Genomic DNA, 21,805 nt, shown 5'->3' on the forward strand with positions numbered 1-21,805 from the left:
AATTTCGATATGATAATCCACTTAATTGAGATATCATTTGTGTCCAGGTCGCTTCTGATTAAAGAGCTAAACAGCTCAGTGGGCCTTGCGTGGTAAAATAAAACGTTTTGTTTGGTTTGATAGCGTTTTGGGGTTAGATCACGTAAATACGAATGTGTCATAAACTCACCACCACCCGACACAGCCAATTAGTAAGGTTTGTCACGTAAACAAAATGTGTCAATTGTAAACGCTGTAGGTTTGGCCTCCAACACACGGGTGTGAACTGCCAGATGTGGACATTTGACAGTTCACACAGCAGGGTTCAAGCAAGCCTGACACTGCTGATGAGACACCATGTAACCTCGAAACCAGCCTGGAGATTGTGTTGAACCAATGCTGCTGCATAATATTGGTCGGGAATGCCAATAGACTGATGGACTCAATATATCTTGCACTCCCAGAATTGCCCTATGATCGATAGGGATGTGTATAAAAACATGTTAAAGTTGTATGTGGAGGCACAGTCACGTGAAAGAGGCATATCGTTTGCGTTTGCATTGTATTAATTCGACGATCATAGTATTACGTATTACCCTATTATTTTCGCGGGGCATCTATAAACAGATCACGCTGTGGAACCCAAAGGCTATTTACGGGCATTGTGCGTGTGTATTATTCAAACAATTCCCTCATTGGTGTAAACACGTGGCTATTAATATGAGCAAGAGAAGGTCCGTGGTGCACACGTCTTCCTGCTGGTCTGCGAAGTTTGTTCCAAAAGTCACGAGGTCGTGACGGGGTTAATTTACGGCCCGTTTTTTGACAACCCGTGGAGCTCGTACAGGATGTCCTCTGTATGCGTGTATGTTTTATTTCGCACCGCGCATAGCCCACCGTGCTTATCAGACCCTGCCACAGTTTGCAAATCGCTATCAGCAATTCCTGAAGGGCTGATAGCGATATAAAAAGTGGCTGATAGCGAGCTACCGTCAGTGTAATCATTCCCAATGTTTGCATTCTGTAGTGCTCAATTTTGGAGTCCTTTTTTTGTGTTCAGGAAGTTTTCAAACAATGAACACGGCCGCACCTCCTGCCAAATCAAAGTGAGACAAATGATTTGGTGGTGCTGCTGCTGCTGCATTGGCGGCGGTGCACGAAGCACAATTATTGACAAACGTGTTGAGGGTTGTTATTTTTTTCATATCAATATGAGTGAATCGTTTGCACGGTCGCTTTTTAAACGGGCGTTTATCGATTGCCGTGGATCTGCCCTTCGCACTTTCCGCTCTTCTCAAGCATTCTCACCGTTGGCCCTCTGTCACCAGCGTGGTGAAGTAGAGTCAAAAGTAAAATCCCTCACAAACATGGCATGGGCAGGCTTACATCCACCAGTGGATTGACAGTGACTGGAATGTACTTTAGTTGGTTTGAATAGTTCTGTGCATCGGGTCTCTAATGCGCATACGGAAAACCAACTCACGAAAAAGTTTTCAACAAGCCTAACTGCCAGCTTTTTCTTTTGTTACCACTACCAGAGTTTGGGAACCGCTGTTCGCCATAAGCATTATCGTAATATACTAATTTCAACTTGCAACGGTATCCCTCCCTCTCGAAGAGGCGCGTGGAGAAACCAAATAGGAAGGCAGCCACGCGGTGACCCAGCGACGATCATTGTCCAACCTCTGTGGTCCACTATATATAAAGTGGTTCACGGCCAATTCATGAGTCTTGACATGTGGGAGGATACCGGATCAATTGGAGAAAACCCACGCGTGCCAGAGAGCAACACTCTATTCCTATACAGATGGGACAGATCATATCAGTGCACGTTTTTCTGTATCGACTTATCCGAGCAAGCCACGGGAGGGGAGTTTCACAACATTTGTGTGATTCACCAACCCTCGCCTCCGCAAGAGTGTTTAGTCCATCGGACCTATTGGCTCTGCAGACCGATATTTTTTACCCAGCATAATTTGTTTTCAGCAAGCAAAGTGTGGACCGTTTTACAACCTTCTGCGTTTCGTCAGCCAAGCGTGTGACACAAATGCTGCTGGGTTGCCCGATGTTATCGGCAAAGAGCACTCCGTTAGAACGCCGTTCAACGCTCGAAGCGACGTCGAACGCAAACTCCACGAGTTCCGCCAATCTCGTGCGTCTGTGTACGATGAGGAGGATCACGACGGGGCCGCTTGCCGATGCTGCGTCTCTCGTAGGCCCAGGCTGCCACGCGTGCCCGCAGTGCGAAAGCAGCTTCCCCAGCGCCAGCGTCCTGGCTGAGCACGTGCAGACGCTGCACCAGCGCGGCCCCGAGGAGAAGGACTTCCGCTGCCGCAGCTGCGGAAAGCGCTTCCCCGTCAAGCAAGCGCTCCAGCGGCAGTAAGAGCCCCCCACCACACACATCCCCATTCTCGATACTCATCACCCACCACGCACCTCTCCCGGCACACCTCGCTTGTCGCAACAACCCCACACACAACAACCCGTTACACGCAAATCCCTCATAACAACAACCCTCACACAACAACCCATTACATGCAAATCCCTCATAACAACAACCCTCACACAACAATCCGTTACATACAAATCCTTCATAACAACAACCCTCACACAACAACCCATTACATGCAAATCCCTCATAACAACAACCCTCACACAACAACCCATTATATACAAATCCCTCACAACAACAACCCTCACACAACAATCCGTTACATACAAATCCCTCATAACAACAACCCTCACACAACAACCCACTACATACAAATCCCTTACACAACAACAGCCTCTCACACAACCCCTCACACAACCCCTCACACACAAAGTCCGCGCGTTGTATTGGTGTAGCTGAGTGAAGTCCACTCATTCCACCAGAGTACGTGCGTTGTATTGGGGCAGTCTTTGGTGATAAACGCCTGATGATCTGCACCCTTTTCATCTATGGAGGAAATATCCCACATCCCTTCATCCTCCTCGAGTGGTTCTCTACGTTGTCGGGCGCAGTTGGGAGTGGTCCCAACTGTCATTGGCTCTGCAGAGAGGACCCAGGGCTGCTTCTTCGCTGGGTCTTCAGTCCGGTTCTTGTTCGGGAAGCCACAATGTTATTGACGGACGTGCTGGGTCGTGGTTGCAATTTGTGCTCACGCACTGCTGTCAATGCAGCAGCGGCGGCAGCAGCAGCTGCATCACCGATGGTGTTTTGTTTCTTCATATTGCGCACTTCGCATCAGATAAAGGCATCTCGGGGCACATTACGTGACACGTAATGAACACGTGGGTGGCCAACACTGAGAACGTGTAAAATACACGACATCGCACCCCAGGCAGTATCATGTAAAACGAATGCAGGACTAAATTATAATTTAGACCCATTACTAAAAATTATAAATGCAGATATCCCCACCTGACCTCTTGCATTTGCACGTGATTATCGGCGCACTGCAGAGGTGCTTACGGTTAATAATCACTGTCAGCCGCTCGTACTTGGCCAGGGTTATGGTGAGCAGTAAATGCAAGTCTGATCACACTGCGAAAAGACCACTGTTCTGCAATAGTGCTCTGCTGATTTAGACATTGTATGTCAAAACCAGTCCGGAGTTTGCTTGTCTTAAAACAATGCTGATGTTTTACGTCGATGGACGGATATGTGAAGGAAGATGCATCGCCCGATTCATTATCTTGCGAGAGAGATGGACAATTTTTTTGACATCTGTTGGGGTGGAGTGGTGGCAGAGCGGTTGGGTGCACTGCGCTGCAAACTTGGCGGCCCGAGGTCGACATCTCCAGCGTGTTATCACCATCACACACCGACCGTCGTGGTGAAGTATGGTCAAACAACTTCCCCCCCCACCCCCTCCCGTGGTGACCGACGCATCATTGGGGGGGGGAGGGGGGGCGAGTTTTTCACGGAGCGGTGTACGGAAAACAGGGCTATGGGCATACGATGTGCATTCATCATTGCCGGAAATGTGCACCACTCGGCTCAAGCTTTGGTTTGTCACGTGCAGAGGCCGGCATCTAAGCAGATCTCCCAGTGCAACGCAGGTCAGAGATATAACACGTGCAATTTTTTTTTTCCGGCGTACACAGGATATCCTGACAAAAGCACTTTAAGTTCAGTCCGCGGAGAAGGAAAGGAATGCTTGTAGCTTGTTCAATTCAAGCCGGGCCAACAGAAACCCCTCGTGGTATTGCTTTCAAATGTTTAGATTTTGTAGATAATGGAGACATGGATTCCCAGAGGCAGCGTGTGTGCGTGCGCGCACGGCCGTGTCTTGAGACGACGAGAAGTTCACCTGCTGAAGTCCACGGCTCAGACCCCCCCCCCCCCCCCCCCCCCCGGGTTAAGTCTCTGCTGTCAATTACACTTCGCCGCTGGCAATCGAGGTCTCGCGGCGCTCCGAGCGTTATATTAGCTCCGCTTGTCTTCGTGATGCCCACAATTCAACCAACCGCCTCTTTAGAAGCGCTGCCGATTGTCGGTACGGCGCAACGCAAAGTGCCGTTTAACCCGTTGCTGTTTCATAACAAAGTAAAAATACTTGGGTAAATTTTTCAGCACTTTGTCAAGCCACTGCTGGATTAAGGCCTCCCCCCCCCACCGTGCCTTGTCAATCATTGGGGTTGTTTGGCCATACTTCACCACGCTGGTCGTGTTAGTTGGTGATGGTGGGGGGAGGCAGGACCGGTTCACATATCACTCGCCACTGATGTTAGCCATGGCCGGGATACCGAATTCAGGTCACGGAGTTCGTAGCATAGTGCACTAACCACTGTGCCAACGCTCCACCAAATAAAGAATGTACAGCGATTAAATTAATTTACTGACAATTAACGTGGCTTTGACTTAGCTCTTGACCCAAAGTGGCCCGAGTTGCATGACCAACTTAAGTCGATTTTCCATGTCAAGATTGTTGTTGGAACGTTCTGGCTAATGTGCAGTATCCCTTCAAGAATTGGAAGCATGCTCCCTCAAACACTGCCGCTAGAATGCTGTTTAAACATAACTGACTCCACCACTACGAAGCCGCAGTATTTTGAAACGCTCAGTCACGCATGGTGTGTGCTCCTGGTTCATCCCCCCCGAGAAAATGTACACGTCCCGCTTTTTGTACAGCGTCAAGAGACGCGCACTTGTATTTAACCCTTTCCCGTTCTGAGATGTCTGCAAGATGCAAGGGGTGGGTCCCGCGCACCTCTAAATCTCAGAACGCGCAAGCAGCTCAACGTTAATTTAGTTTCGAGAGGCGTAGCGCCGTTGAGAACCGAAACGACACGACTGCGCTCTATGATAGCTGGCGCCAAACTGTGCCACTTGCCCTCCCGCATGGCCTTGTGGGAGCCTCGCAAGTGATAAAGTTATTTTAGTTGAGTTTTTTTTGCGGTTTTGTTTCGATGATATGCACGTACGTCATCGGAACAGGAAAGGGTGAACCCTCCACCACCCGAAAAGGCCAAACAAAAGCCAGTTTTGCTGAAAAGAAAACCAATCGGGTCACATTTGCCCACGCGACAACTTGACTTGGTTTGGCTGTGTCAGGCAGTGGAGAATTCAGAGCTCAGACTGACATTATAGCTTCACAATCTAACCCAACCAATAAACCGAATATGAATCTTAACATTAGTCGTGAAAGTACGTAGTGGTATTAAAGCTCGAAGTTGACACTGTAGCTGCACAATTGGACGCAAAATTATCCAACTAGGAAACGGTTGCGTCTCTATGCTCTGCAACTCGAAAGTTACTAGTGTGTAAGCCCTAATATCAGGACCATGATACGAGACGAATTGCATTGGCGACCGAACCTCGTCAACAACAGCCTGCATCAATCCGCTCCGTCTCCTCTCAGCGAGCAGTTGTGTAGTACCGGCGGCCTCAGTGGACCACAGTCAATGCCATTTACGATCCACAGCCCATGTTGATCTGTTGCTGTTACCCGACGACACAGCCAGTCCAGTTTAACCGGGGTCTCCGGCCCGAAGAGCAGGAACCAGTTTACGGAAGATGCTCAGGATCCATTCTTGAGTGGGAGACTGTTTTGCGACGGACTTAAAAGGAGTGTTGTTATTATTCCAAATAGCTTACGCTGCGTGTGATCAGCGCGGCACATTCGTGATGGGCTGGACTTATAAGAGTGCGTGATAACAGGCTTTCAGACTTACGTACTTATTAATATTGAGTAGAGCCTAGGTTGGTGTCTCATTACAGGTCTGTGGCCGTTTGCAGAACATATCTTAAGGGCAAAGTTGCCCTTAGGTTGCCTTCGATGCTGATGACAATGATTAACGAACCCGTCACTTTCAAGACGGCGTCCCATATTGTTTATCAGCGGCAGCCTGAGAGAAACCCGCGACATTTCGTCAGCTCCTGGTTTCAGACAGCCCTTCCTGAACGTGGTCTGACCCCCGGAGGGCCAACGACCCCGGCCGTGGGGCTTTCTGAAGCTCGAGGCCCTGGACCCCAGACAAAATATTTTGACAGGCGTTGAGGCTGGGTGGCCGGTGGCAGACGATTTTTTAGCTTTTTTATTTTTTTCAAACCGCACACGTGAGACCACAATAAATGTTACTTGTAGAGGAAACGCTGTGAGGTTGAGGGGGCAAGGCGGGGTGGGGCAGGGGGGGGAGAGATATTAATTGCTAGAGTTTGAAACCTATCCTGTTGTGTCTTTGGGTCGCGGCTGGCTCCCTTCAGATCCCGACGCAAGTTGCGTCGGCGTTATGCCTCCCCTGGAGCTCGCGTTGTGTCCACTGTTGGTTATTTTTTAGAGTCAAGATTGATGTGCTGACGCTGTTGGCATGTAACATGTTCCTGTTGCTCCCTGGGTGTCTCGGGGCGTTCACGCTCGGCCCCCGTTTGTGTCTGGGGGATGCGTCGGACTTCCACCGTGATTTATGCTGGGATAGAGGAACGTGTGGATCAGAGGGCGCACGCAGGTTATGTACATATGTTGAACTTCTTTCGCACCGTACGTAGCTATCCGTGCTAATAGGAGGTGTGGGGGAAAGGACAACAAACTTGAAAACACAAACAAGCAGTTCTTAAGAAATTAGTTTTCAATCCAGGTGATTTAAAAGTGGATAGCTTCTCAGTGGCTTCCTAATATCGGAAGGAAGAGCCTTCCAGACGGGCTGCGGAAGCGCATCTGAAAGTGCAGCGCAATGCGGATTAGAGACATCGTTCCGACCGTTAAGAAAAGTGAGCGAGACTTGGGGCAGGATGCGTCGCTCGAAGGAGTGATGGCCAAGGGTCAAGAATCACGACGGATTGGCAGCCAAGGAATGGAACGCGTGGGAGAGCGTTCGTACCGCCCAGGAGACGGAGCGGTGAAATCGACTCGCGCGCGGTTGCTGAAGTTGGATCAGCACATCGTAGGATCACGAACATAGGCAGTGGCTTTGCGATGCCTCCATCCAGCAGGGGATTGAGCATTGCTCATGCTCATGAATTGAAGTGAGCGCAACAGGGTTCTCTTTCACCGGTCGTGGTGACCTTAACAGATTCTCAGGCGAGCAGGTCCTGCAAACCCCAAAATAGCTTTGATGCAATTTCCATATGTTTGAAACTTTGTTATCCAAACATCCTGTTTGATATTAAACAACGGCCCCGTTTTGTCACACAACAGTTTTATAAATACTACTGGAAGTTAAGCTGATCCTCCTGCAACAAACCCACACCTGATTTTGTTTTGCAAATAAAGGCGTGTTTCAGTAAAACGCCTCGTAAACAAGCGATGATATTTCGGTCCGTTTTAATGTGAGTCACTTAACGCTGATTAGACGCTGAGCTAATTACATTTGGTCACAATGGGATGGAATCTCGTATTTTATGCTACAAATTAACGGGGGATCCTCCCGAGCTACTTCTAAACAATAGTCGACAGCGTCTTGAAAGTCACTGGGTTTGTGAATGATTCATTGCCATCAGCCAAGGTCGATCCACTGCTGGATGAAGGTTTCCCCAAGCCACTGCAGCCACGATCCTGCGATTTAATAATCCAACTAGCGCGCAACTGAGGATTATTATTTCATCGCTCCATCTCCTCCCCGGTGGCGGAGCTCTCTCTAGGATGCATTCCGTTTCTTGGCTGCCACTCTGTGAGTGATTATTCTTGACCTTCAAGCCCATCGACTTATTTTAACAGTTCGGAACGCATCCTATTATTATTTGACCAATCTATCAAAAGTCACCAATTAGTTCACCACGAACCACCACCGGCTGACATGAAACTTCATCGTGATTTTAATATCGGCTCACCAATGTCCTATCAACTTGCCGTCACAAGCAAGTTTGGAAAACTTGTCCCCAATACCAACACGAGCTAATTTCACCGCCCCATCTCCTTGGTGGATATCCTGATAAACGATGCCTGCCCGGTGCTTTTCAGGGACCACAGCACTTGCTTGGGGGGAAGGAACACGCGCCGGTAAATAAAGCATCCATTCCCACACGGGGTTTATATTCTCTTCCAGTGAGTTTTTTTACGGTCATCACACCTTCGTGCTTTGCCGAATTTGATGAATTTCGCGAAATTTACGTAATTGGGAAAAACCACGCAGCGGCATCACCCTCCCCCCACCCGCCACTGGCAAACTCGTGCTGGCTCGCAGGTCAGGTGCTGCATTCACCTTGTGCAGCACAGGGGCAGCTGTCGCTGGGAGGGGGTGGGTCCCCTGGGATAGATTGGGGCAGGGCATTGGAAAGATTGAAATGAGGAGGTGTGTTACATTGAGCCGCTTTTAGTTGATGCCCCATTAAGTGGTTTCGAAGTGTTTATCCTTATCTTAGGCGTGTTCTTTTTGTTGTTGTAGCATGTGAACGCTTGTTATTTATTGCAAGTTGATCACTGGCGTTCGTTGGGTAATTAAATGAGTTAACAGTATGTCTTCTTCACATGCCTGTCTCTGCATAGTATTTCTTGCACATTCCATCAGCCGCACGGGCTTCTGGGAGTTCATTAATTCAACAAACATCGATTCAAATACAAAGAAACTGGACCAGTTTCAACGTATCAGTGTCTCAACGGCAGTCAGTCTCGCTTCAATCAATGCTGGTGGACTGCCGATCACTCAGGCAATGTCCCTCTCTTCACAATGCGTAACTTGTAAATTTTTTGCACAACTGTGTCAATGGTCGTTTGGAAATGCACATGTTGGAGCTTTTACTTGTGATGTCCACTTAACAGATTAATTCAAAGGTTCTTCCCGAGGCACGTTGGGATGTTGCTCTCGTGAACCATTTCAGATTCCCCAGAGCACTCCGACCTGCCTTGTCTGCCTCCTCATTTCATCACTTTGATTTCAGTTCACATTTCATCGCCCACCTACAGTAGGTGACCGGCCGAAGCTTTAATTGGACAAACTCTTCGGCGAAACCGCTGCTGGCAGTGGCACACGGTCGCAAATAACAAAACACTCAATGCATTCGTCAAGGACACTGCCTTGAAAGGAAAGGTAGTTCATAGGCAACGTTTTTGGCAGTGATCCTTTATGTCCATGATAGACGTTTTTTGGGCCAAACCGTGTAAATATATGAATGTGTTGTTAAACCCGCCATAACCCGACACAGCCAATTAGTAAGGGGTTTGTCACGTGAACAGAACGTGCCAATTCGTTACTAGTACAGCACGCCGGTGTGTTGGAGAGTAAACGCACAACATTTACCACTCGAGTACGACGTTTCGCCAGTAATTACAACGAGCATCATCAGGGGACAGCCAGAGGTGTGGACAAATCCTCCTCCTGTTGTTTTGGTCTTCAATAGAGGAACAAATGTGACGTCGTCACTTGTGAGCCAATCAGGTGGGTAGACCAGAGGGGAAGGGGGGGGGGGATGTTTCTACGCATATCAATTACAACGGATATCCATTAGCGGGTCATTGCCCGAAATGTCGCCTATTACTGCGTAACGTTTTTAATTTGAAGCCACACAGTGTTTATTGATAAATGTATTGAGTTTTAAACGTGAATCTGTACATATTACTAGCTGTGCCACGTATCAGAATGCTGGATACTGAAACTAAACTCAGCAATTTAGTATTTTACCAGGAAAGGGCCGGTGAGCTATGTAGCTCTTTGTCAGCAGCGACCCAGCCACACGTGATGGCTCAACCAAGTGGCTTGTCATGTGGACATTTATAGCAGTAGCCAATGAATCTAAAACGAATGATGTAGAGGGGAAAACCAGAGGACCCGTAGAAAAATCCACATGACCACATAGAGAACATGCAAACTCCAAATATACAGCAGGCATCAGGGTTGGGATCTAACCCACGACCTCCTGTATACCAGGCGAGGCAGTTAACATCTCCTAGCCACCGTGGCACCCTGACAAAGGTAAAGGAACAAACGCTGAATAGTGCCCAAAGAACACTGTAAATGAGCATGCTTAGATTAATCGGGCTTCGCTCGGAGGTGTCATGACCGACGGACGAGACTGGTGACAGAATGGCAGCCAATGGGGCGGGGAACACATTCGAGAGGACGACCGCTGCATAGGTGGAACGATGAGGACATCTCGCGAGGAGGAGCGTGTTGCATTGTGCCGTGGTGGGAGCACGTGGGGCGGTGGGAGCGTCGGAAGGCCTTTGTCCAGCAGCAGATAGAGCATGGCTGACGATAATGATTGATGGTGGTGATTGAACAAGACTTGTCCTGTTCGCTCTTTAGTATGGGAATATTTGTAGAATAATTATGTTTTGGAAAACAGCTCTTCAGATGTCATGTTGTGCAGAGTGCATTGAACCATTCACCCATTCAATTACTGGGCCCTATAACGCAGAACCACTCCATTTAGCACTGTGTGGCCATGCACGGCATATAAAGACATATTCAGTTGTTTAGGTGTAGAGGTGCAATAAAACCTGCAGTTGGTACATTTAATTGAAAGCCAACCATTCCCATTGAATGGAAGGCCCATTAATGTTTTCCACTCTATAATGGAACAGTCGCTCTAATAAATTGGTACACTCAATGCATAGTGTCAATGCATCTCGTTTACCGAACGTACATTTACAGTAACGCCGGGCTGTCGGGTAAATCGTTATTTCACTGACATCCAGCCGCAGTTTATTCATCGTGCAATGAGTGCGCAGAACTGCTTGGTGAAGGGGAAAAAAACCTATCACTGCTAGCCGTTGTGCCACCACAGCAGAACACCTGACCACCAGCATACGACCCGTGCAGCTGGGCTTATTGCAGCAGGCTGCTGCTCCTGTGGTTTGTGCATTATCAGCGATTCATGACCATGAATAAAATAGCACACTGTTCTAATTTGATGAATTAAATTTTCACAAATTAATTTCGTCACTCTGGTCAATTGTTTCCAGATGGTGCTTTGCAAGTGGTTTTTTTCCAATTGCATAACTAGATCCTATAAAGCAGGGTTTTGATAATGACAAATTATAATTTAGAGCCCTTTTTGTCAATGATCCACTGCCGGATGATGCTCTGTCGTTTACGGGGGTTGTTTGACTGTTTGCGTTTGCTGCTGATGTCGGCTGTGGCCAGGAGTCGAACTTAGGTGTCTGGGTTCACAGCGCAGTCACGCTTACCACCTTGCCAGCTCTCCACACACAAAGGTTTTGACAGTAAGACAAAAGTAGTAATCTACAATCCTTTTGCCAATCCACTGCTGGATGAAGACCTCCTACTCCATGCCGTGTCTCAGTCACAGAGGTTGTTCGGCCATACTTCACCACGCTGGTCAGTGCAGGTTGATGAACGCGAATGCCCAGGACCGGGACTTGAACTCGGGTGGTCCAGGCACGTAACGTAGTGCACTGGCCGCTGAGCCGCCGCTCCACCGCTCGTGCGTGCTCCACAGAGACAAACCAACGTGAACACCGAGAGGTCCGTTCGGAGCGAGTGCGATTCCATCGAGAGGGTTTCCATTGCACGGAACCGAAAGGCAATGGGAACAAAAGCATGTAACGTTAAATAATTGCGCGTGCAGAAAATAGCGCAGTTAAATGTAATAACAACTCCTGCAACCCAGGAAATGAAAATATTGGCAAGGGCAAACATCAATGCCTTGTTAGAACAGCTGCACTAGGGTGCCACTCAATATGCAAATGGGAAAATTGAAGTTTCAGTTTCTTGGATCACTCTCACCCCTCTCAGCTTGTTACTTGTGGTGTAAAAGTCAGCAGCCGAGCATCTCACTCCACTCTGTTCATGGTCACAGGTAGCTCAGGTTTCCCTCCTCCTACCCTCCTCCTATTAGCTTTGCCTGCATGTAAATATGTATGTCGAACTTCTTTAGCACCGTACGTAGTCAACCGCGCTAATCAGAGGTGTGGAGGGAAGGACAACAAACTAAACACAAAAGGAGTTCTCAAACAAGCACTAATCAGCAGTAGAGAGCAGCAAAACATTTACCATTGCACTGTACTCCTGTGATCCTGCGTCTACGCTTCCGCGCCTGAACAAACCCACACTGCCCAGCGTGGTGAAGTATGGTCAAGCAACCTCCCATGATCCTCACGGCGTGCAGAGATTTAAAAGTACGTAGCTCCAGTGGCTTCCTAATCCTGGAAGGAAGAGCAGTCCAGACGGCCACCACAGAAGTGCCTCTGAAAGTTCGCGATGCGGTGACAAATTTTGTTTGATGGCGAGCCCAAAAGCCGCCGCTGTGAGGGTGACCGGAGTTCGCGTGATGGTTTATACTCATTGAAGAGATCGGCAAAGTATTGTGGTTCATTTGTGGCAAGCACTTTGTGTGTGACGAGTGCGACCTTTGAATGTATTAGTTTGGCAACGGGAAGTCAATGCAGCTTGGCGAGAACGGGACATCTGTGCCTCAACTCCATGACTGTGTGTATTGGCTGCGATTCATCCTTCAAGCGATCGTCGTTAAACTCGCAGGGGCTCCAACTTAACAGGCGAAATAATACAATCTACAGGCAAGATCTTGAAAATATTGAACTTGAATTTTGAGTGGCACCCTATGCTATACATTTCAATCGAAACGTCATTTGATTTAATGCGTATTTAAAATTCAGCACCTGCAAATGTGTTTTTTGTTGTTGTTGAAACTCAGTTGCTAGGCACAGTTCCAAATTCCCAAAACATCAAGTGGCCAGCAACAGGCAGCACTGTATCAAAGTTTTAATTGTTAACGAGTCAAAACGATTATAGAATTGCTTTGATTATTCATTTAAATATTCACCTTTTTGGCTGACGAGTAATTGATGAAATCTGATTGAAACTAAATGTGGGATCTAGTCGAGGCTACACATGAAGTGCAGTTTGCATTACTCTCCATATGAATAACTACACGATAAATTCCACGGCAAAAACTCTCCCGTATCCCCTTTCATATCCCGTTGTTTTCTTTCGTATGGCACGGTGGAGGTGGGCGGGGCCTGGCGGCGGGAAAGCCAATAGTTTGGATAGATCAAGTCACAGTTTGTATAGATCAAGTCATAGTTGAATGTTAAGGTCTTTTGACCAATCCAAGGCGGCGGTAGACGCCGCACGGACCAGGGTGTGTGCGTGTGGATGATGGCGGCACTCGTCGGTCGATGCGTTCGATGGTTTGGGGTCTTCACCACGGTCGCAGTTTGACGATTCTTTGATTGTCCGTTGATGGAACAACGTGGCACAGCGATGACGACGCATCTCTCCCGTGCCGCGTTCGAGCGCGGTTCAGCGTGGTCCCCGGCCGCCGTGAGAAGAGAGAGAGAATCCTGGGAACTTCCACCGTCGGCTCCTCGGTGGTGTTTTTGTTTTCACAATAATCAATTGTGAAAATTGTGGACAGCAGATCCAATGGGGGGGGGGGGGGGGGGGGGCTTAATCGGTGTTATTTTCATATTACTTATGACTAGACGAGATGGTGCAGGAGAGAGAGAGTTCGTGTAGTTTTGCTATTCCTCCTCCGTTTTAGGAGTGCGGATTGGAGTGGTTTACTATTTTGGTCCATAGCGTGAGTTGCATGGCCACAATTGCATTGTGGCTTGTCTTTAAGTTTACATTCATAGTGTTATTATTCGCGTTGTAATTGCCATGTTTGGAACATTCAGAGAAATCATGATTTGAATACGTATTACATGTACCTACTAATTAATAAACAGCTGGGTAGAGTGGTTGGACAGTGGTAAGCGCAATTGACTGTGACACAGAATCAGCACAAGGCAAATATGCGTATACATGAGCTAGGGATGTGCTCCAAATTTTCAGAATAATCGCATAAAGGAAAATTGGGTCTAGACACAAAATTTGAGACGATCCGAATTTTTTGTCGTCACTCCTATGATTTCATTTCTGCTGTTTTACCACCAGAAGTAATATTTCAGTTGTGACCATGATGACATTTCAAATCTGTACATAATGCAAATTATTTTTAAAAAATCATAAAATTATCCGATATTACCCTTAAAAAATACGAAATTCTAATTCCACAAAAGATCTGAAACTCAATCCGAGTGGAAGCCCACGTGTTGAATAAAATCCGTCAACGGATTTTATTCCGTCAACGGATTTTATTCTGTCAACGGATTTCATTCGTTGACACTACTAAGAAATGTTGAGCCGGAAGCTCTTTTACAAGAACGATCATCAGAAGGGCTTTAGTGAAAAAAAATCATACGGAGAGTTACAGCAAATACATCGTAACGTGGTTGTTTTTAACTTAGCCTTGGTCTGGTTGAGTAAGGTGGAGATTCATTGTAACATGATTAGCGCTCATTCACCGGAAATTCTTGGCAAAGGAATATGGAATTTCCACCACAAACCTTTGGCAGCCAATGGGGATTATTAATGGGAGGGCGCCATGGTGAGCTGCTATACATTTCGACGTGATGAGCCATTTCATCGAGCTATCATTTGTGGCCAGGTCGCTTCCGTAAAAGAGCTACATAACTTAGTGGGCCTCACCTGGTCACATAAAAAATAGTCAAATAGTAAACACAAAATTCGTGCTCACTTCATTTGAGCATGGGGACAATTTTAATTCGGAGTAACTAGGTGTTGTTCTAGTATATCAGATGCAAATGCTTGTGCGCTATTTAATTCTAGATATGCTTATTCAGTGTTATTAGTTAAGGTTTGGATTTTTATGTAAAGCGCTGTGAGGCCTTGTGTGAATGGCGCTGTATAGAATAAAGTTTTTGTTAGTAATACTAAGCCATAGCTTTTAATTTAGATATATGGTTATTATAGGAGGCGTTCATCCCGCAGTGTATTCACTATGGATGGTGGCGATGATGATGGCAATTTATGACAGCCCTTTCAAATCGACAGTTGATAGCAAAACAGTGTGGAAACTTTCCGTCACATTCTCGTGGAGTTATTGCCTAAGCTTTTCTTTCACATTTGGAAGCATAGGTAACAGAAAAAGCGTCAATGAAAGCCCATTCTATATTTGTGCATGTAAAAAAAACTACTGACTAATTTATTGAGACTGCACACGCCTCTTATTCACAGAGAAAAAGGGCAGAGTGCTCTGGCGAAGCTTGTGTTTTTCAGTGGGACTAATTAGGCCATGTGATGTATCGATGTGAACAAATGCAGTAAAAAAAAATCCAAATTAATTGCAGGTAAATTAAAACGTCAAACGAATCGGAAACTGTGTCAAGCACAGAAAAAGTATCCGATTGCATAACGGTCATTTTAAAATTATTATTATTGTAAAATAATACCCGTAATTATGTGTTTAATAATAAGAAATATGATTTGGAATTATTCTTGCGGAGGTATTTTCCAAGAAAGCATGCGGAGTGGAGCACATTGCAAAGAATAATCTCTCTCGAGTGACCATTTCTTATTTCAGTAAAAACATTTTAATCGCCAACTTACGAGCGTTCCACGCGTTTAAATGCGTCCAGTTATTATTTTAATGCTTGGATTTTTTTACATTGACTGACAGAAAGAGCAGCACGTGGATTCCAGAACGTAATGCAGGTTAAACACATAATTCCCAACAGTTTTTTTAATGTTATTTATTATATTTCAGTAGGAGCCCGGTACGGAACACAAACCGTGACGTGGCGGGGGGGGGATTATAATTCCGACCTGTTAAGAAATGTCAGTGGACTTGAGGGCAGGATACTTCATGTGCTAGAAAGGGTTGGTGGCAAAAGGTCAAGAATAGTCAACGGGAGTGGCAGCCAGGGAAGGGAACACAATTGAGATGATATCCACTGGTGATTTTTTTACATCTTGAGAATTGGCCACGACTTCGGGAGGACTTCACCCAAGTGGGTTGACCCTGGCTGATAATGACGATGATGATGATGAAGATGTTTCTTCTTTTACAGGGTGTCTGCCAGCAAGAATGGTTTTCTGTTGGCTCATGCTTTTGCCATGGGTAACTGATCATTTAAGTAACCGATTAGTCGTAATTATTATAACTTCGATTGCTCGACTAATCGGATAACAAGAAAATAGTTGGAAAGAGTCTCACCTCTGTTTCCAGGCGCTGCCGCTGGATGGGAGGCGATGGCCTGAAAAATCTACCGTGAAAAAATCAGTCGATTAAGGCGTTGGGTCCATTGCTAATGGCAAGCAACGGACCGTCCCAGCTCCCCTCGATTGCTGGTGTCACAGTTAGCCACCAGCCTTCAGAAATGGGATTTAGCACGCCAAAAAAATCGTCAGCGCATCAATGTCCAGGGATCTCACCGCGACGCGGCTTCTCGCGCACGTGACCGCTTAGGTGCAGCAAGGGGCCATCAATTGAGTACGTACGCATGGAGGGGGGGTTAACCCACATGCGTACGCTTGCGTATGGGGGCTCTACTAACAATGTACGTATGCATAGGAAACGGGGGGGGGGGGGGGGGGGTGGGTGAAGCCTCGATAATAATTTGTCTACATTGGCCTTCAAATGAGCCACAGTTCAGTTTCTTCAACTGTCAGACGAGTCCTGCCGGGAGAGGTGGGACTCTGGGAGAGATGCCACTCGTATGCCACCGTACCCCCTGACTGCAGCTATCACGCAGCTCAGCAAAATAAGTGGCCAAGGTACGCAAACTTAATTCTTTAATGCAGCCAGCGGTGGACTATCTGTTTGCTTAAACACGTTCTATAGGATTTGGGGGGGGGGGGGTGCGATAAGCGTACGTTCGCAGGTGGAGTGTAAAAAGTACGCGTGCCCACAGGGAGGGGGGAGGGGTCAAGTTTTGACAGATTTTTGCGTTACGAACTCAATGGATGGCCCCCAAGAGCTTGTGCAGGTGCAGCTATTGCTGCTGCTGCCGCCGCTGCTGCTGCTGTTGCTGCTGCTGCTGCTGATGCCGGCCTTCCTTTGCAATCAGGCGACAGCCCTGTAATTCCTTCCACCTGCGCTGCCCCCCCCCCCCCCGTCCCGCCCGGCTTACTGGGCCGCTGTAAAATATTGACGAGAGCTGGGCCCGAGTGCGAGTCTAGCGGGGTGAGCAGCTCGCACAGGGATGGACCCGTGCGTCCGTCCCGTCCGCCTCGCGTCGCGGCGTTGCCGCCCGTCTCAGCTGCTCCGCTTGAGGCTCTTCCGTGCGGTCCGATCGGCCAGGCGGCGGTGGGGCGGGCGGGGGTGGTCCGGATTCCGCTCAGGTCTCGCCGCGCTTTCTTGGCGATTCTCTCCTTCGGCTTCTACGCTCGCAGCGAACGTTCCTCGGGCGAGAGCTCCGTCGGCCTCCATCGGCCCGGGCGGGGGGGCGAGGCGGCGGTCGGGGGTGGTGGATTGATGGGAGGCCGGCAGCTGAAGCAGCGAAGGTGGCGGCGGCTGGCGCTCGAGGGCAGCGCGTTGTGTGGCTTTTCTTTGTTCGCCCCGTGGCCTCGGCATTTCTGACCACCCACTCGGCGACGCCGCCGCCGCACCTAGAAACCTTCGCCATTTGCCGTTGACCGAAGCCCCCGCCGCCTTTTCGCAAACGCCGCGTTTGGAAACGTAAACTTCAGCTACGACGGACGTAACCGGCAAGATCACCCGGCGATGAAGGGTTTACGCGATCTTACCCAAAAGCCTCAATTGTGGATGATATTGGTCGCGAAAGCCTGCTGCTTGTTAAACTGATGAAGGGTAAATTTGTTTGTATTTATATTTAACGCCGCAGGTGACTCGTCGGGAGAGCGTGCAGCGGCTCGCTGCGAGGAAGGTCGCGGGTTCAAGTCCTGGTTGTTGGGGGGTTGACACGGCCAATTATCCCCTTGGGGGTCGATAAAGTGACTCTCACTTTGTGGGGAAGTCATAGGAATGTGGAATTTCCACCACTGGCTTTGCAGCAGATGATCTCCAATGCCTCGGTGCTCCCTTGGGAACGAAACCACTCTCTTTGAGTGTGATACAGCACGCACAGGTAATTAAATACCCCACCCTCCGTGTAAAGGCACACTGATCGCTAACGATCAATTTACGTGCAGCAGCAGCAGCACTGACATCATTGTGATTGATCTTTGGTTGTTCTGGAGTAATTGTTTTACAATACCGACATTTACCAGCGTTCAAGTCACAAAACGTTCTCTTTGATTAATGAATCGGGTAATGTTTTTACGTGCATTTAACCATTTACCCATAAGGCACCGTACTCTGGAAAATGTGCTACTTTAACACGAAGTAATTAAATTTGTTTTCCCTTTTAGGGAATTTGGGTTGAGCATGAGGGAAGGAGTGGTGGCACAGTGGTTAGCAGACCACGTTATAATTCCGGCGACACCGAGTTCGATTCCCGGCCATGACGAGCACCGGTGATGATGATTGACATCTGAGCGCATCCCGTCCACCACCTACTCCCCCCGCTCACCTCCCTGCTTCCTTCACCAACACGCATTGACCGGCGTGGTGAAGTATGGTCAAACAACCCCCAGTGACCGACCCGACATCCGATGGCGGATTGACTGTGGAGCTCTCCAGTGTTAGGCGGAAACGTGTTGGCGAGGAGCTTTGTACTTGATTTCGCACAAACGGTGCAATGTAATGCAGTAACAGCTGCTTTAAAAGCCCAGCAATCCTACAGGTGCTGGCTGTGCAACCCGCTTTTGGTTGAGAATTCCATGGAAAAGAAACTCGCAGCAATTGGAAGAGCGGCCAGAAATGAGCACATTTCTCGGCCAAAAAGTGTGAATGCTTCTGATTATTTCCGTTCCCCCCTCTCTCCCCCCCACCTTGAACCTTGAACCTGGAGCCTGTGCCAATGAGGGCATCGATCATTGCCCCTGGTCTCTCTCTCACGTTTCGCAGGCCACCCCTGCTGTTCGACCTCACGGTGAAAGTCGACGAGATTACTAACGAAACTGCCGGGGTTGGGGCCAGGTCATCGCCGGCTGACAGGAGCTGGCACGAGCTGGCAGGAGACGGCTGCAGAGGATTTAAAATCTCGTGTACGCTTGGCATCTCGCCTGCAGCAACAACAATTTATATTCATGAGACGATCCAGCCACTTGTGGAGTGGTTTGCATTGCGTGGCCAATCCAGTGGTGTCAGGAATATTGCACTGTCCCACAACACCTTGTTTCTGTTCTGACCGAGTGTAATCAGAATCAGATTCTTTATTCATACCGGAGGAATCTGATGAGCTATAAAGTAATTTTTCCACAGATGTCCAGTAACTGAGCAGACGCTGTGTAAAGTACAGAGACGAAGTCCCTCTTTTGTTTTGCATCGATTTCATCGTCATAAGCGAAGGCAGTCTGTACGACGTGAAGTATATCATTGTCCTCATCAGCCATGCTCAATCCACTGCTGGATAAAGGTCTGCCTAAGCCACCGGCAGGCTGTAGCCTCTTACGATCCTTCAACGCAACAAACCGCCCAGCACCTGAGGCATACCAGCGCGGCACGAAGACAAATGTAGGAACTGTGGAAGTCTTCTATATTTCCCCCATTCTCTTAGTATAAGGGCATGCGTGTGGCCGTTGTTTTTTAGAGAGAGAGAGAGAGACGGGGATAAGGGAGAGAAGGTTAGAGTGAGAAATGAAATTGAGAGGGGGCGAAAATGAAGAATGAACACGGGAAATAATTTCATATCCATACAAATAGTGGCTCAGGCAGCCACCAATAGTGCGGCTGTGTCCACGTGGGATATCTTGTTTCGTGAGTACATTTGGTGAGAGAACGGAGCAACCCCCCGCAAAATACCACGGTTCCCGTCGGAGCGTTGCAACGGGAGAATGGAAATTTATTGCAGGAAAGCGTCTGCTTTTTATAGCTGACAAGTTTTGTTTTTGTTCTTTTATTTATTTCATTCTCCTCATCCACCCCCCCCCCCCCCCCATTGCATGAGCCTCTCCTTCCTTGCTGGCCTAAGGCTCGCCGCTCAGCTCTATTCCCAAGCCTCCAAAAAGCCCCTTTTCTTCCAGTCTTGCATTGCACAAACATTCGCCACACTCAGTTGAGAGCGCCGCCTTCTCTGCCCCCCCCCCGCCTGCCCCGTGCTCCCGCCCCACCTCATTTCTCTCTCCCTCCCCCCTTGGACCGCGGCCAGCATGAAATCCCATCAGTGCCGTGCACTCCCAGGTCAAACTAGTAATTGTCAGATTCTGCAGGCCATCGTTCGGATCAGTGAAAGATTTTGCCTCGACACAAATGCTCGCGCGATCAAGGGTTTTGGCAGACTTCTGCAGAGAGCTCTGAACCTCGGGGTGCTTCTTCGCGTGACCAGAGTTATCCGCAATGCCGAGCTGTTCTGCAACCAGCGATATTCGCCTGTGCGCACGTGTGTGAGCGGTAGTGTCGCGGTTAGCGCGCTGCGCAATGAACGCCGGCGACCCGAGTTCGATTCCCGCTCACTCCCAACACCGGTGACGATTATCGTGGTCATTGTGCGCTGCGTCATGTTTGAAAGCCACCCACAGCGATATTGTGATGCCATGTTCTTATTGTGTCCACGAGTGTGGCGACCGAGGGAAAGAGCTCAGAGCGGACGGTGGGAGACTGTCGGGGCAGGGTGTGGAGGTCGCTGTGTGTCTACCTGCAGCAGCAGCAGCTGCGGCATCTGGCGGAGAGTAGAAAACGTTGGTGAGGTGCGGTGGTGGCTTAGGCCCCTGATGGCATCTTGATCTTGTATTGTGAGTGTGCGTGGGGAGCGGTAGGGTAGCTGTTAGCACACTGCGCTACGAATTCGGCAACTCGAGTTCGATTCCCGCTCACGTCCAACACCGGTGACGATTATCTGAACTGATCCTGGGCCTCCCCTAGGTCGACTCAGCCTCCTCATATGTGTACCTGGTGTGATGTATAAACATCATCACTAGGGAAACAAAGGCGGTCGGGCGTGGTGCTAGCCACCCACCCCGTGGTGTGCCGTGCAGGACTTCATAGGTGGTCGCTCACAGCACTTGCCCCAAAAGTCTGTGAAGGCTACACGGGAGGTCTTTGTCTTTGTGTGCATGTGCAAAAGGGCACTCTGGGGTAGTTGAACAAATTAGGTAATTTCACAGTGACATTTTCTAAATGATCCTAATAATACATGTGGGTTGTAATTTAGAAGGTAATTAAGTGTAATTTTGGAAAATATGCCTTATTTATGGAATAAGTCAACTTTCTGACACATACATAAAAATGAATGCACAATTACCATCCCAGTGTGGATGAGAGAGAGGTGGGTTTATCTCAATAGGCCCCACTCCTGGCATTTCATCAGCATTTCCCACCTCATGAAGGAATGGTGTATTAATGATTTCTGTTTGAATTACAGAATTCCTAATTGGTTGACGTACTATGCCCAAGCTAAAAGGCGGATTAATGATTTTAGTTTGAACTACAGAACTCCTAATTGGTTGATGTACTGTGCTCAAGCAAAAAGTCCACTTAATGAGTTACACTCCTGATTACTCGCAACCTTTTCTAGTTTCCGAAATGTATGCGAGGAAGTTGTGGGACTGCCCTGAGGGAAGTCCTCTCTTTCTCGGT

At 48.3% G+C, this 21,805-nt stretch overlaps 1 protein-coding gene across 1 annotated transcript in view; it reads left to right on the forward strand.

Annotated features, from left to right (window-relative positions):
- PRDM5 (PR/SET domain 5) overlaps positions 1-21,805 on the forward strand; it is a 120,132-nt gene that overhangs the window by 16,981 nt on the left and 81,346 nt on the right. The window contains 1 exon segment of the mRNA XM_061571359.1: positions 2,196-2,358. Coding sequence (XP_061427343.1) covers positions 2,196-2,358 — 163 coding nt within the window.

Source organism: Lethenteron reissneri, chromosome 47 (genome assembly GCF_015708825.2).
Source record: "Lethenteron reissneri isolate LAM-NWPU_2019-01 chromosome 47, ASM1570882v1, whole genome shotgun sequence".
Taxonomy (NCBI): domain Eukaryota; kingdom Metazoa; phylum Chordata; class Hyperoartia; order Petromyzontiformes; family Petromyzontidae; genus Lethenteron; species Lethenteron reissneri.